At 32.9% G+C, this 18,001-nt stretch overlaps 1 protein-coding gene and 1 long non-coding RNA gene across 6 annotated transcripts in view; both read left to right on the top strand.

Moving 5' to 3' along the window:
• Positions 1-18,001, top strand: part of LOC126885284 (kalirin) — a 1,143,465-nt gene that overhangs the window by 217,586 nt on the left and 907,878 nt on the right. For all 5 annotated transcript variants that reach the window (XR_007698367.1, XM_050651791.1, XM_050651792.1 and 2 more), the window contains one exon: positions 4,536-4,730. Coding sequence is in view for 4 of the 5 variants with exons in the window: in XM_050651791.1 (XP_050507748.1) it covers positions 4,536-4,730 (195 nt within the window). In the remaining variant the exon portion in view is untranslated. The remainder of the gene's footprint in view (positions 1-4,535; positions 4,731-18,001) is intronic.
• LOC126885287 (uncharacterized) lies at positions 3,435-3,835 on the top strand. The gene is made up of 2 exons (XR_007698370.1): positions 3,435-3,705; positions 3,766-3,835. It is a non-coding gene; the product is annotated as an uncharacterized LOC126885287 (long non-coding RNA).

The raw sequence follows: 18,001 nt of genomic DNA, 5'->3' as shown, positions 1-18,001 counted from the left end.
TCTGTAAATACAGTTTTTGGTATTGTGTTCATCTGTGTGAAAAGCTTGATTCAATCTTATTTTGAGCAATTTCTTTCTTATAATGTTGTCTATTATCAAAGGAGAGTAACCGTTGTTGACTGCTAACTGTTTTAGTATAGAAACCTCATTATTATAGTTGTCTTTAGACATAGGGATGTTCAACAGTCTATGTATGTAACAATGAAAAGCTGACATTTTTTGTTGGTATGGATGATTAGATGAATTTGGGATAATGTGGTCAGTTTGTGTAGGTTTTCGGAAGATTGAGAATTCCAATTTAGAAGGTGTTTTTTCAATAGTCAGATCTAGAAAATTAATACTATTATTGATTTCAGTCTCAAGAGTAAATTTGATAGATGGGTGTAGACCGTTGATCAGAGATAGGATGTGATTGGGTGTGTTGGTGGGACCTTCAATGAAGGCTAAGATGTCATCTACATATCTGTGCCAAAGAATAATTTCAGGACGTGATTGTACGAACTTAGTTTCAAGTGAATCTAGGAAAAGATCAGCTAACAAAGGAGAGAGTGGATTTCCCATGGCTAGCCCTTCTGGTTGTCTGTATAGTTTGTTGTTAAATACAAAAAAGTCTTGAGACAGGCAAAATTGTAGCAGAGATTTGATGTGAATGATTTTTTGAGGATCTATTTTGTTGGATAATAATAAATCACTAACAATGGGTATGGTTTCTTGTCTTGGAACATTTGTAAAGAGATTTGTCACATCGAAGGAGACCATTATGAAGTCGGATGGTAAAGTTATAGAAGAAAGTTTAGAGACTAACTCTTGGGTGTTTTTGACTGTATACTTAGGAGAATAGTTGATAAGATCGTTCAGCAGTTTGTTTACAAACTGGGCCAGGTTCGACAAAGGAGTATTAACAAAGCTAACAACGGGTCTGATTGGGAAATTTAATTTATGGATTTTTGGAAGTCCATATAGGCGTGGTATTAAAGGGTTCTTGACAATAAATGACTTGGGATTAGTTTGAAGATGTTCAAAGAAGGTTGAGTGATTTGATAAAATGGCTTTTAAGTCAGTATTTAACTTATTCATTGGACTCTTGTTGAGTGGTGTAAATGTGTTGTCTGATAGAAAATTTTCAACCTTATTTATATAGTCTTTACTGTACATTATTATTAGGCAGTTCCCTTTATCCGCTTTAGTTATTGTGAGTTCATGTGTTCTTATTTTATGAGAAATAGTCAATCTTCAAACTAATCCCAAGTCATTTATTGTCAAGAACCCTTTAATACCACGCCTATATGGACTTCCAAAAATCCATAAATTAAATTTCCCAATCAGACCCGTTGTTAGCTTTGTTAATACTCCTTTGTCGAACCTGGCCCAGTTTGTAAACAAACTGCTGAACGATCTTATCAACTATTCTCCTAAGTATACAGTCAAAAACACCCAAGAGTTAGTCTCTAAACTTTCTTCTATAACTTTACCATCCGACTTCATAATGGTCTCCTTCGATGTGACAAATCTCTTTACAAATGTTCCAAGACAAGAAACCATACCCATTGTTAGTGATTTATTATTATCCAACAAAATAGATCCTCAAAAAATCATTCACATCAAATCTCTGCTACAATTTTGCCTGTCTCAAGACTTTTTTGTATTTAACAACAAACTATACAGACAACCAGAAGGGCTAGCCATGGGAAATCCACTCTCTCCTTTGTTAGCTGATCTTTTCCTAGATTCACTTGAAACTAAGTTCGTACAATCACGTCCTGAAATTATTCTTTGGCACAGATATGGAGATGACATCTTAGCCTTCATTGAAGGTCCCACCAACACACCCAATCACATCCTATCTCTGATCAACGGTCTACACCCATCTATCAAATTTACTCTTGAGACTGAAATCAATAATAGTATTAATTTTCTAGATCTGACTATTGAAAAAACACCTTCTAAATTGGAATTCTCAATCTTCCGAAAACCTACACAAACTGACCACATTATCCCAAATTCATCTAATCATCCATACTAACAAAAAATGTCAGCTTTTCATTGTTACATACATAGACTGTTGAACATCCCTATGTCTAAAGACAACTATAATAATGAGGTTTCTATACTAAAACAGTTAGCAGTCAACAACGGTTACTCTCCTTTGATAATAGACAACATTATAAGAAAGAAATTGCTCAAAATAAGATTGAATCAAGCTTTTCACACAGATGAACACAATACCAAAAACTGTATTTACAGATCTATCTCTTATTTGGGGCCAATTTCAGATAAAGTTTCAAGTGTAATTTCAAATAAAGTTGAGAACCTCAAAATTTCAATTAAAACTAAAAATACCATCAAATCACTGTTTAGTAAAACCAAAGACAAAATAGATAAATTAAATAAAAGTGGCATATACAAGCTATCTTGTGGTGACTGCAGTACCACCTATGTTGGAAGGACAATGAGAACCCTTTCTCAAAGAATCAAGGAGCATGTCAGAACTCCAGAAAAATCAAACTTTGGCTATCATGTTAATTCTACCAATCATTCCTTCTCTCCCACTAAAGACAGCCAAATATTGCATAACATTCCATCTAAAAATTATAGATTAATGAATTTGTTGGAGGACCTGGAGATTTCTAGAGAGATGAAGTCTAATCCTGATTTTTGTGTCAATACTCAGATCAATTTGAATTGTAATTATAAACCTTTATTCAAGTATCTATGGGAGACAGTGGAGTAGTGACCTCATACAATCTTTAATATATATAAAAACTAGTGTATTTATATTTAACATTTAATTTTATAACTTAAAATACAAATAAGGAAAACTTGTGTCTATTGGCCGGATTTATATATACATTGTTGTATTACAGATATTTACATAACATACTTATATCATCAAGTAATGAGAACTTTAGAAATAAAACACTTAACAACAAGAGTGTTTGAAACTATTTTGTTAAGAATTGAATTCCACTGAACACTATTCTATTGGTTTGTTATCAATGTCTTACAACAGTAGAAACTGAATAAACTCATTTTAACATCTTAGCATTTAATATTTCTACTATAAACATTAACGATTCAACTTAGTAAAATATCCATACACTCTGTCAAGGTCATTTCAATGACTTACATAATTTACAAAAGATGAATAACAACAACAATCTAATATTATCTCAATCTATAATTTCAATGATCTAATATCTCCTAGAATATTGAATTTGAGAATTCACCATTAAAAACTGATCTTCCTCATTACTTCCTGTTTTTATTTTTTATCTGACAAGGTGTGTATGTATGTTGGGCCAGTTAGTCTTAAAATCAATCATGTTATCAATTAATTTATTAGTTGATTAGTACAAACATCTAAGGTACATTTCCTTAAAAATTTTTTAAAAATTTTTAATTTTTCTTTAAAAAATGTTAAAATTATTCAGAATTTAATGTCAGATGTCATACGTCAACGCAGAACAGATAAAAGCAGATTTAAATATCCGACTTTGTCAGTCAGCTGTTTCTACTAGGCCAACAATGGATGGGTGATACCTATACCATGAAAAAATTCTTTTTGTGTTTGTGTAACGTGTAATGTGGCCGTTTTTCTGTTTTTGCTGTTTGGGGTTGTACGGAGGATATCCAACCAAAAGTTATTTTCACAAGATGCAAATGTTAACACCTCAATTTTGTAGCGGTACTTTTTTAACAATTGACGTAAGTAAAAAAAGAGTTTTGTACTTCTTTTTCTTACAAGACCTCTTTTTTTTATTTTAGCATTAGCTCCGATGATGACATTTATGTCGAAAGCGCTCAGCTAAAGAAATAAATTATTTACACACTTTGATATACTACATTTTTTATTTCCTCAATTTAGATATGTCTTTTTATTTGATTGTTTTGGTCTCCAGTTTCGTTTATTAAAGTTCCCAAGTATTTGTAGCTAATACCGTTGATAGATAAATATACAAGGTATATTTACTATTAATTAATATTATTACTTCATTATTAACTATTAATATACTGCTATTATATTATATTTATTTAATGGATTATCGTTGATTGATAATGGAATTAAAGTGCGCATATTATTTTGTCGTGGACTAGTCCCTGACTGTCTCCGCGAACACACTTATTGTATTAAAATACCCTGTGTTCATGCGCATTTGTATAATATGTCTTGCATAGTATTAAAATTGGACAATGTAATAATAGCTTAATGATTAAACAATTTATCGATGGCTTAGTATGAAAACCTCATATCCCATTTTACAGACAGTTTTACAGGAGAAACTTTAAACTGTACTTCTGCATACTCTAATTTAAAATATATTTGAAAAATTTATGTGTTACAATCTAAATGTGCTCAGAATCAAAAATACGTAAAGATAGTTTTTTTGTTTTTAGATTAAAGTATGCAGAAATTCAGTTTAAAGTATCTCCTGTAAAATGAGATACGAAGTTTTCATACTAAACCAACGTTATATAACTTATTAACGCAGTTCCCAAAACGTGTAGATTGTTGTAATTTGGTTTTTTTTTATTAGGGCGAAGGAACAAAATTCGAAAACCGACCGGGCGGTAATCCTGCCGCCGACTACAGTGAAGGAGCTAGTCATGTTTTAGCAGTCATACACCAAATATTGAACCACCATCGAGCATTAGAACAAAAATGGCATGCAAAGAAAATCAAACTACATCAAAGACTGGCGTTGAGGTTGTTTCAGGAAGATGTGAAACAGGTAAGCGGTTTGATAAGTACATAATATATCTATAAGATTTTCGTCACTGGATATACGACCTGGATATCACGGTATAATTAGATTATTATCTTTTTGTGTAACTATTAATATTAGATGCCAGTAAAAGTAGTTTATTCTTTATTCGGACGATGGATCGGATCATAGTAACGGTTACCGATAGTGTTTATAGCCTGCTAGTTTATAGGTATGTATACAAGAAGGAATGTGCAAAATTAGACACTTAATTGGCGTTGTTAAACAATATCTCCATATCCAGAAGTTCCAAGCTTTTCAGCGTTATATGATATTCCATGCAATTCCATGGATTGGATCATTTTCTGATTTTATTTCATTAAGGGCCGGTTGTTCGAAAGCTAATCAACAATGATCATTATCAAATATTTAATTACTGTCACCAACTGTCAATGTCAACTTTGTTTGGGTTCCTGAAAACATAATATGAAATTACTTAATCAATTATGTTAATAATTGTTATGTTAATTGATTAACTAATCTCATAATTTGAATCAATTATGTTTTCAGCAACCCAATAAAAGTTGACATTGACAGTTTTGGTGACAGTAATTAAATATTTGATAGTGATCATTGTTGATTAGCGTTCGAACAACCGGCCCTAAGAGTTAGAATAGTTCCAGAATAGCTTCCCATATCCAGTTTGGAAATGGTGTTAATTCAGTGATTGTCCTATATGTGGGCTTTTCTCTACGTTCTGGTTAAGATAATCATTTGTAGGGGATGAGTCCTTCGACTTGTCAATTTCAAGGTCTAATTCTTCTTCTGGTGCCCTACATTACTAGATGTTTGCGATCACTACATCAAAATCTTCTCTATTTGGCTTCGCTCTTAGTATTTGTTGAGCGTCCATGTTTATCATTGTTTTAAGTTCTTACTCTCTGTTTATCAGAAAAAATGTTTAGGCCATGGTTGTTGTATCTTCAGTGCTGAAGCCGTAGCAATTTATGAGTCCCTGCAACATTTTAAAGAATCAGAAGATATATCTGCAACAATTATTTCCGATTCACTCTGTGTTTTCTTGCTATTCAAACTATATATTTTCCCAATAACAAGTCAAATATTTATATCCTACTAATTAAGAAAATCCTTTTTGAAATTCATAAAAATAAAAGAAGAGTGAACTTTTTATGGGTTAAGGCTCATATAGGACTAACGCATAATGAATATGTTGATAGTTTGGCTAAAAAAGCTATTGAGTATGGTACTTCAAATAATCGTAAGTTTTGCATATCTGATTTAGTTAACACTATTAAGCATCGAGTTAAAAATCAGTGGAGTCAATCATGGCGAGATCTTTGTAAACAATCCAAATCTCAGTATTCACTGATTCAACCTTCTGTTTCAAATATATTATATTGGTTTAAAAATTATGCAGTACCTCGAAGATATATAACAACATTAATCAGAATGAAGTTTGGACGTGTATGTTTCCCTCTACATCTAGCAAGAATTAAAGTTTTTGATTCAAATCATTGTACTGAATGTCAGAAGGTGGGTGATTTGAAGCACACTTTCTTTGAGTGCACAAAATACATTTTCCTGAGATTGTTGCCATAACTGAACATTGGTTAAATGTTGATGAACCTGTTTTTATTAAAAATTACACTATTATATCCAGATTTAACAGGAGTAGATTATCTCATGGGGGTACTTTGATTATGTCTACACAAAATGACTTTTCAGCAGTGACCAAATTTGATAATTTATTAATTGAAAAAGTTTTTGAATTCTCCATAATTTATCAGAAATCTTCTGACCTCTATATTATTTGTATTTATAGAACTCCCGATGCGGATGTACAGATTTTCTTACAACAACTACTTAGCTTGCTAGAATCTATTCCTTCAAAAAGTAAATTAATTCTATGTGGCGATCTAAATATTGACTACTCCAGTGTGTGTGCTGCTCAAGAATCTCTTCATTCTATCTTTGATTCCTTTGGTATAGGTATGCATGTAAATTCTCCAACCAGAATAACTAAAACTAGCTCTAGTATCATTGACTATGTCGTATCGTCTTTAGCTCCAAATTCTACTGACTGTACTGTTTTCAACTCAGGTTTCTCTGATCATGAAGCAGTATTGACTACATTTTGGTTAAAATCAAAAAATAATAGTGAAAACACGCAACGAAAATTGTTCCGTGTCTTTGGAGAACAAAATTTTCTAACATTTAAACACCTATGTCAAACAACTGACTGGGACTTCCGCTCTGTTGATGTCGACATCGAGTTTTCTAGATTCATAAAGTTATTGTCTGGTCTGGCATACGAATCCTTTCCTCTTAGGCCCATCAAAACTAAACATCGTAAACCCTGGTCAACTAGAGGTCTTCGTATATCTGCAAAGAACATGCGCTCATTATCGTACCTAAAAAAATTCTCGGACAACATATCCTTCCATGATTACGTTAGGCTTTACAAGAAAATTTACCATAAAGCCATAAAAGCCGCCAACGAAATTTATTACAATGCGAGGCTGGCTAAATCAGGTAATGTTGCTAAGGAAACGTGGTCTATCGTAAATGAACTGAGAGATAAGACTTCTTCTCCCACCACAAATCCCGACTTCTACTGAGACCCTGAACAATTACTTTGTAAATGTGGCAAAAAATTTAACAAATACTATACCTCCTTCTCAGGATCCGATTTCATATCTTTCTCATAGGAATGTAAATAGTTTCTTTTTTACACCCATAGTATTAGGTGAACTACGCTCTACAATAAATGCCATTAAAAATAAATCGTCATCTGGGACTGATGGCCTCACTCTTAAAATGTTTTCTGCTCTACCTGATTGCACTTTAAACCATCTTACTACCTTAATAAACAGGTCATTCGAAACTGGAGTTTTTCCAAGCTGCCTTAAGACAGCGATAATTATTCCTATACATAAAGGAGGCGATAAAGATCTTGCTTCGAATTATCGCCCTATTGCACTCCTGCCCACGTTGTCGAAGATAATTGAAAGTCTGGTAAAAAAAAGAATCTTATCTTTTCTGTTGAAATACAAATTGCTTACTCCACATCAATTTGGATTCCTGAGTGACAAATGCACGAATGATGCTATGTTCTTCCTTTTCGATCATGTTTACTCCAGTCTAAACAACCATCACTCTACAGCAACAATTTTCTGTGATTTCTCTAAAGCATTCGATTGTGTAAACCATAACATCTTGACTGACAAATTACAGCACTATGGATTTCGGGGAAATGCTCTTAAATGGCTTAAATCATATCTTAATAAAAGAAGTCAGTTTGTAAGGGTTGACACGAAGACGTCTTCTTGCATGCCATTAGAATGTGGGGTACCTCAGGGTTCAGTTCTAGGCCCTATATTGTTTCTGATATACATAAATGACATCTCTAGTCTGAACATTAAAGGTAAAATATGTCTCTTTGCAGATGATACTAGTATTACTTGGAGTAACACGGATATTATGGATCTTCGCAATACCATAGCTACAGACCTAGTCACCATTAAATCGTGGTGCGATTCGAATCTCCTGTTACTTAACGTTTCTAAAACCAAAGTCCTACCTTACAACAGTATGATGCAACCTTTAGTACTTAATAACAACAGTCTAGAGGTAGTTGAATCGGTGAAGTTCTTAGGGCTTATTGTGGATAAGTCTCTAAAATGGAACTTGCACATTGATGCCTTACACAAAAAATTAAGTTCTGCTTGTTTTGCGCTAAGATCAGTTGCTACGGAAATGAATTTGTCAACATCTAGGACCGTTTATTATGCCCTTTTTGAGTCTCATCTTCGGTACGCCCTTCCATTCTGGGGTACGTGTTGTGCGACTCAATTTGAGCGTATTTTTAAACTACAAAAGAGAGCTCTTCGTTACTCCCTGAGACTCAATAGCAGAGTTCATTGCCAAGAATTCTTTAAAAAATTTAAAATATTAACTCTTCCTTCTTTGTTTGTTTTTGAATCCGTTTGTTTAATCCGCAAACATGCATCAGAAGGTCCAGAGAGACCCACTCATAACTATCCCCTTAGAAACATGGATCATAATCTTTATCTGCCAACCCCACGGTCTGAGCTGGTTAAGTGCTCTATACTATACAATTCGAGAAAAATGTACAATCACCTGCCATCTAACATCAAATATATTGCAGCATTTCCCGCTTTTCGCAAGGCCTTGAAAGCTTATTTGCTGGAGAAAGCTTTTTATACAGTGAATGACTTTTTTATAAACGATTTGAATTCAGCAAATTGACTTGTAGGATTATTACTTTCGAGTACTTGTGTACATATTTGCAGCGGCATAGAACTTTTGATTTACTTTCCCTTTCCCCTTTCCTCGTTTGCCTTCTTTTTGCTCTGACGTTGTATACATATTGTTTGCAAAATTTTTAATTTTTTAATGTGTACTTAATAACTGTAAAATTATATTAAGTAGTATAACTCACGCCATTTACTTGGTGTCTGTTTCTGTTTTTGTTTTGTTTGTAGTTTTTTACTATTTTTTACTATTTTTTGTTTTTTATTGTATTTTTTATTTTGTATAAGCTTTGTCCACAAATTGTTAAAATTTTTTGACAATAAAGCATACCTTACTTACTTACTTACATTCCATACACCTATAATTTAATCGAGGATTTAATAAAATGTAATGTTTTTCTACCTTTCAATGTATCCTGTCTATTGTCTCTCAACAGCAACAATATATATGATTGTTTAATGAAATTTATCTAATGAAACTAAAATTAACCTCTAAATTTATTAATCCTGAATTTAATATAATTATGTACATATGAAAAAAGAAGAAGAAGAAGATGTATCATGGAAAAATGTGGTAAGCAACTTGGATAGTCCATGCTGCAGCTTTTGAACTGAGTAGAGAGCTGTGGAAGAGTTTGCTATGGAACTCTAAGGACCTCATTGCCTTCTTTATGTATGAATATAAAACAAAAAAGTTGTGACTGGCTAATTGACACAGAAGTCTATGCCATAAAACAAAAAAAAATACTCTCTGTTTATGGCGTTTTGCTATCGAGGAGAAGCATTCTGAGATAAAGCTACATTTCAAAGGATTCTAGCAGTTTCATAGTATTTAATTTTAATGTCCGGGTTTCAGCTCTATACAGAAGGACTGGCCAAATGTAGCATTTAATAACTCTAATTCGGACGTATACTGTCACCCTTGCTGTTCAACATACAGGGTGTCCCAGACTAATTTAGCCACGCTATATCTCTTAAACGAATCAAGATTTTCGAATGGGACAAAAGTGGTCTATTCTACTTGTAATACACTTTAATATGGCGTAGAAAAAATCATCCCCTATATATTCATCCCTTAGTTACAACCCCTAACTTTAATTTTTTTGATAGCACCCTGTATATTTTTTTATAGTTTTGGATGCGGTCTTCTATCGTCTATTCAACACATTTTTTGAAAATAAAATCGGTTCGTAAATAACCAAGAAAATATCAGTTTAGTTTTGTTAATTATGTGTCCCAGACTAATTTATCCAGGCTATATTTCTTAAACGAACAGAGATTTTCGAATGGGACAAAAACTAATCTATTACATTTGTAATATGGCGTAGAAAAAAAAATTACCCCCTAAATATTCATCCGTTAGTTACAACCCCTAACTTTATTTTTTTTAAATAGCACCCTGTAAGTTAGGGATGAATATTTAGGGGATGAATTTTTTCTACGCCATATAAAAGTGTATTACAAATGGAATAGATCAGTTTTTGTCCCATTCGAAAATCTCTATTCGTTTTAGAAATATAGCCTGGATAAATTAGTCTGGGACACACATTAACAAAAATAAACTGATAGTTTCTTGGTTATTTACGAACCGATTTTATTTTCAAAAAATGTGTTGAATAGACGATAAAAGACCACATCCAAAACTATAAAAAAATATACAGGGTGCTATTAAAAAAACTAAAGTTAGGGGTTGTAACTAAGGGATGAGTATTTAGGGGATGATTTTTTTGTACGCCATATTAAAGTGTATTACAAGTAGAATATATCACTTTTTGTCCTATTCGAATATCTCTATTCGTTTAAGAGATATAGCGTGGCTAAATTAGTCTGGGACACCCTGTATAGTCTGAAGAAATATTTTAAGAAGCTGCAGTGGATGTTGCAGCCGGAATTCGAATTAATGGAGAATGTATTATTAACATCAGATACTCGGACGACACCGTAGTGTTCTGACAGTTACGAAGCCCCCCAGGAGTTATGAATAGGGCTTTTCAACAACAGTCATTTGTTTCGAGCTTCTGTTTGTTCAAAACAAATGACAATCGATGAAAAGCCCTATACGATTACAGAAGTAAGTCAGCGATATGGACTTTCACTAAACATTAAGAAAATAAAATGTATGATGATCTTCTCTTCTTCTTCAGGTGCCATCTCCGCTACGGAGGTTGGCAATCATCATAGCTATTTTAATTTTTAATTTTAATTTTTTTTTTAATTTTTGATGATTACTTGATGATAAAGAAAAAAACAGCAATTTGAACGAATCAGTATGAACGGTCAACGAATAGAAAGAATAAAAACATACACTTACAGTCGGAAAAATGAAAGAATACCCATGAACGATCATATCAAGCACATATTTTGGATTTGCTGCCTTTTTCTATAAATAGGGAGTTTTTGTGCACACAAATACGTAAACGTAACGCATCTTTTTGACATATACGCTTGCGCATTAATGGTTGAACTCCCGTATCTCGATACGTATTACCTAAAGTAACGCTCTGATACGTACGTGAGAACGCATCCCTATCGAGACGAAAGTCACCGAATGCACACGAGGATCTTGCCCGATTACCTACCAAATGGACATTTCATCAGCGTACTACCCGTTTATAAACATTTTAAGGTTATATTAGTTATTGGTTTAGTCTATTTGAGTAAAATTATTCTGTGTTTGTAATTGGAAATTGGAACTTCATAATAGATTTAAAATTTTATTGTTATTAAGTTGTCTATTAATAAAGCAAAACAAACAAATCTTGTATTAATTTAAGAAATACAATGATCACCACCACCATTAATAACTAGATAAACAAATGACCTAGTTTCAGTAAAATTTTCAAATTAATATTACCACACTATTTACATTATTGGGACCGTGCAAGTTCGGAAAAGCGACACCTGGTTTCTTCGCTCTGCACTTTTATTCGCACTTTTAATTATATTGGCCAATCATATGGTCCTGGTTGCTGGATAATTGTCAAGGCCATAGTCAAAAAAATAATAAGAAGAAAAAATAAGATTCAGGTTATGTTATTAAAACGTAAACAATTGTATGTAGTAAATAAAATTAGTTATTAAAATGCAGTAATGCAAGCAAAATACAATTAATTACATTTACCTTTGTATAATAATTGCATATCTTATCAATATTGTGGAGCAATATATAATTTTTCTTCTTCATTGACAGTAGATATGAAATATACGTCAATTTGACAATTTCAATTGACAATGAATTATTTAAGAAAGTTACAATATTTCTCCGCTATTCTCGCACGATCGTTTCTCGTATCGCCTCCAAGTACTTGCACACCGCGAATACAGGAATGCTGATGTAGGTACAATAATTTACAACTAAAAAGTAGGTATAAACAAAAATAAAAAAAAATTAACCTAAGGAAAAATAATATTTTTATATTCAAATAGAAGCAATTAAAACCATACAATTTCATCATTCATTTATCTTTTTTTACATTTGTATATTAATTGTATATTGTGTGAACATTGATTTATTTTTTTAATATCAACGGAATTTAAAAATGACTTTACGATTTGCTTTAGGTTACGTTAATGCAGTTACAAAAACTACCTATTTTAACATTCATCCTCTACGACACGTTAGTTGCTTTACGTATACGGAGATGTGTTACGTTACGTAGCAACAAAAACTCCCTAATAACAAACGAGAGAGAGAGATAGATTATTAAGTGTTCTCTACAAAGCACAAACGTTATCCAAGACATATGCAGTTACATATTTATAATTGACAGAGTGAGACGGCGATACAATTGTTCAACGTAGTTATATTATTTTAGTAGAAAATTTAAACTCACACTTGACTATTTCTGTACACTTCGCGTCAAAAAAAACTGGTACACTTTTTTTTCCCAATGTAAACCTGTGTTCAGACTGGACACAATGATGGCTCGTGAATCACGGCGTTGTTGCCAGCACAGATAATTGAATTGCACTAAATCTAAATACAAAAAATAACGTTCAAAAATCATCGTGGTGAATCGTAAAACGGGCCTTAGGTAACTCAATGTAAAATTCTAAACTGTTAAATTCCTGCTTCCCTAATCATTTTAAAACAAAAGTCATGAGAAGCTATTTGTAGAGGATTAAAATCTATATTAAAAACAAAAGCTAAAATTGTTCTAGGATTTAAACACATTCCAACATTTTGAAAAATACCTACATTTGCCACAGTAGGTATGTGTGTAAAAGTTAGGCCCACGTTATTATTTACCTGATTTTTCGCACACTATTGACTGAATAAAACATCTTTATTTTTAATACTATCTCCTCAACTGAGGCTATCTTATCAATTTTATTATTTTTTTAAACAAGAAATGATAAAATAAAAATTTTGACAGTTCAAATTGTCAATATTTATAATAACTTCACTGTGACCGAACGCAACCGATACACATTATGGTAATGTGTGTGGCATAACTTTGGCGTATTTCTGTGAAAAATTATTATATTTTTACAAAATTTTGGAATGTTTAATTCGTAGAACAATTTTAACAGTTGTTTTCAATACAGATTTCAATCCTCTAGAAATAGTTGTTTATGTGTTTTGATATAAAATAATTAGGGAACAGGAATTCTAAATTTTCCATTGAATATGGGCCGTTTTCCAATTCACCATCAGGTATAAATTTTTTTATATACATCATTTTTCACCTATGTCCTTAATATTTCAGCAGTTTCGAATTTTATTGTAATATATGATATTTAAGTTTCACACCTGTTCACTGTAAAAGTTATTCATTTTGTATTAATTTCAAATTTTAATTTTTTCAGTGTGTTTTATTTATTAGTATCCCACAACTCTAAAAGAGTTTTGTGCTACACTTTACGAGGAACCCATCACACTTCTCGATTTTAAATTAAACAGAATAATTTAATGTCATGTCTAGAGTTATTATCTGTCATTCATGTCATATCTGTCATAAATTATAATAGAACACGAATTAATTTATGGGAACTTAATTAAGATGATGGAACATTACAAAATTAATAAGGTAATTTTTTAGGATGCATGTTTAAATAAATGTGACTGACTAATCGAGAATGCTCGATGTTGTTTTAATTTTTAGTAAACCTACTAAAAACTTGCGGTCTGCCGCACAGCCCTGCTTTTAGCTGGTTTGATATAATATTTTAGTTGAACTGGCAACGTTGCCCAGAAATAAGAATGACATTTGTGACAAGACCAATTTACACAACTAGAAAAACACGATTTTCGTTTATAAGACTTGTACCAGTTTTTTTTGACGCGAAGTGTACTTCTAATGTCATTCTTAGAAAAACATTCAACATGAGTAGATATAATGATTGTATAAACTACTATTTGAGTAATCGTGCTGGTCAACTATAATCTGACTGATTCGATTTCTGTCACTTTGACAGTGAAACTGGGTTAGGTTCGGTAGAGTTTATAAATTTTAATAATCAGTCGTATTTACTTGAATAAATTCAGTTCTTTCAAGAGCTATTTTGATATTATATTGTATTTTCGGTTTGGTAAGTATTTATTTAATTAAAATACGTCAATAAAATTTGTAAGTAATCATCTGTCAATGTAGTTAACTTCTGTCTATGAGTTCGCCAAACGTGTACATATTACTCTGACTTTTCAATCATAGTGTATGAAATTACAGATTAGTATATTTTTACGAATGTACATTTATTTGCAGATAATGTCTGGAAAATGATATGGATACCTAATGATCTGAATTCATTAAGTTTACTTTCATTTTAGTCACTTAATGCAGCTGACATAAACGACATTTTTTAAATTCCTGTCACTATTTACGTCCACTGGCTACTTTAACATGAAGAAATTCATAATACTATATTTGCTTACTCATTATTTTTGTATTATTAATACGGTAGTAATAGTAACATTTATCACCAATAAATGTATATTATCAGAAAAAGAATGACATCTCAAAACATTTTTGACACATTCTTACGTAGAGAAAAATCGTACGGTGAGGTAGTAGTCACATCCGTTTATTTTCAGTATTAACTTAGTTTCGACTTTGTTTTGACTAGAAATTTTTGATTTGATTCGTATGCATATCATCGATGACGCATGGGTATTCTTTCGTTTTTCCGACTGTACCTTGTTTTGCACGTCAATGAAAATTGGGACCATTCCTAATTGGGACAAAAAAACATCTCTTAGGAAAAGCAAGATTAGCGTTCGTAAAGATGAAGTCACGATTTACCCGTTGGTACCAAAATCACTATCATCAAATGCTATGTATTTTCTACGTTATTATACGGATAGAGGCCTGGACATTCTCTGAAGCTTCTTTAAGAAAACTCAAGGCCTTCGAGATGTGATGTTACAGACGCATCTTAAGGATTTTATGGTTTGATCTATTGTGTGACTTCTGTTGAAGTCCTACGTAGAATGGACAAGGAACGCGAGATTATTAACACAAGCAAAAAGCATAGTTTAGTTAGAATATCTTGACCACTTATGAGAAATGAACAGAGATATGACTTGTTGCAACTAATTCTTCAAGGCAATACAAGGTATTTGGAAAGAGAGGACCAGAGCGAAGAAGAATGTCTTGGCTTCAAACCCTTAAAAAAATTGGTTCAATACATCTACAACTGGACTATTATTGTCGAGTCATTATAAAATATGGCAGTGTCCGTGTTTAAAAGATATTTCTGCTTTATACATACGGCGAGCCATATGGTTTGTTTTTCGTTGTTTTAAGGTGAAGGGATGATGGGCTTACTAGCCTGCCCACTTGAGATTGAAACGATAAGAATGTATTGCAGTTTTAAGGAATGTGTAGATATTGGATATTATGTTTTTAAGTCAGTCGAGTTTGTAACATTCTTCGGATAACATCCAAATAAAAACTTTATTTTAAGCTACACTTGCGTATTTTTAATAGGGGTAATTTTCTGTAAACGAAAGTTATTTTCTTTAATTTGATTTCGAACCAGGGATCTTTGCGTGAAGTAACTCGTGGACATCCCTACGTAACATTTTGGCGACCGCGATAAGGACTTAGATATATACGGGTGTGCTTAAAAGTTAGTTGTTTCCGCTTATTTAGTGTAAACTTTTTTCCGGCGAATAAATTCGTTTGTCGTGAGGCTCGGCCGAAGTTGTTACCCTTGTAAGCGAGAAATATGGCATTAGAATTAGAAACAAAACGCCGAGCAGAGCTTCGTACTGTTTTTACGACAGCTGCTAATGTTTTGGACAATTTGTTATCTGAAACGGTGGACACTCGACCCTGGCAACAAACTAGTGTACAGTGGGAACTTTTACAAGTTAAGTACAATGAGCTGTGTGTCGTGGAAAGTGCGGTGTTTGAAGCTATGGTCGAAAAGGCTTCCGAGGCAGAATTAATCAGTGAGATGGAGGCAAAGGATAGATACAGCACACGCTACTATGAACTGAAGTACAAATGCGAAGACAGACCCAGTTTAGTAAGTTCAGAGTCATCAATAAAAGGTAAGCGCAGTTTTAAATTACCTCCAATCGAATTCAAGAAATATTCTGGGGACTTGATAGATTGGCTTCCATTTTGGTCGCAGTTCAAAGTAGTGCATGATGATCCATCGATTGATTTAAACGACAAAATAGCTTATTTGAGACAAGCCACTGTAGACGGTAGTAAGGCCAGACGTTTAGTGGAGAGTTTTCCTGCAGTAGCCGATAATTACTCAAAAATTATAAAGAGTTTGAAGTCTAGGTTTGGCAGAGAGGATCTCCAGATTGAAGTATATATTAGGGAGCTCTTAAAGTTAATTTTGAGTCGAGTTTCTAGTAGTTCTTGTAATGTTTCTGCACTATATGATATGATAGAGAGTCAACTTCGTTCACTTGAGACCTTAGGCATAACTGCTGACAAATATGCGGCAATATTGTATCCCCTTATTGAGTCATGTTTACCGGAGGATATGATCAGACTATGGCATAGATCTTCACAGTTTTTAAGGCCTTCTGGTTCCGTATCCATGCACAATGTCGAAGAATATGCAGAAGTTTCAACTTTGGAGACAAGATTAAGTGGGCTAATGAGTTTTCTACAAAATAAAGTTCAAAATGAACAAAAAATTAATTTAGCAACGGAAGGTTTTGGTTTATCGACTGAAAATAAATGTAAATCTAATAACCTGGTTGAAAAGAAGAATATAAAATTACCAAAGCAAGGAACTGATCAGCCATCAGCGACCGCGGCTGGGTTGGTAAATTATGAGGTTGACAGGTGTATTTTTTGCGAAGGACAGCATGACAGTATCAATTGTTTTAAAGCACAAAAATTGTCTATGGAACAGAAACGACGAACATTGTCAGAGAAGAAAGCCTGTTTTCGATGTTTGAAGGTGCGACATTCTTCGAAGAACTGTAGAGCACGTTTGAATTGTATTTTGTGTTGTAAATCCCATGTTGTTTTGATGTGTCCTGATTTACCTGTTAACAAAATTGATACATCGACCTCAAGTATCAGCCGCTCGGAAGAAAATAGGACTGAGGATCAGACGCTTGCGAATTTGAATAATACACAGGTTTTTTTACAAACTCTGCGAGTAAACATAAGAAGTGCACATGGTACTAAACAAGTAAGGGCACTTATTGACACTGGATCGCAGAGAACATATATTTTTCCACCTACCTCTACCGAAAGTGTACTTTTCCAGACCTGATTGTAGGGAGCAAAGTTGTACTTTTCCTCCCTAGGGAGGAAAATATTTTTCCTCCCTAGGGAGGAAAAGTAAAAGTGACGTCATGGTATTTCATTCATGAAATATAACTTATTGACGCCCTGTACAATATCTATTTTCTATTACGTAAGTATTTATACATTTCAACGTTTATTTAAAAACACTCCGTATTTTGCAGAATGGTAAAAAACAGTAAATTGTTATTCTGATTTAACAATGTTTACATTAATAATTTGACTTATATTTGACAGTTGACAGTTATATTGTACCTACTTGTTAGTTTTAGTTCTA

Source organism: Diabrotica virgifera, chromosome 5, assembly GCF_917563875.1.
Source record: "Diabrotica virgifera virgifera chromosome 5, PGI_DIABVI_V3a".
In the NCBI taxonomy this organism is placed as follows: domain Eukaryota; kingdom Metazoa; phylum Arthropoda; class Insecta; order Coleoptera; family Chrysomelidae; genus Diabrotica; species Diabrotica virgifera.
The sequence above is the reverse complement of the archived record's forward strand: the minus strand, read 5'-3'. Positions and strand labels throughout refer to the sequence as shown.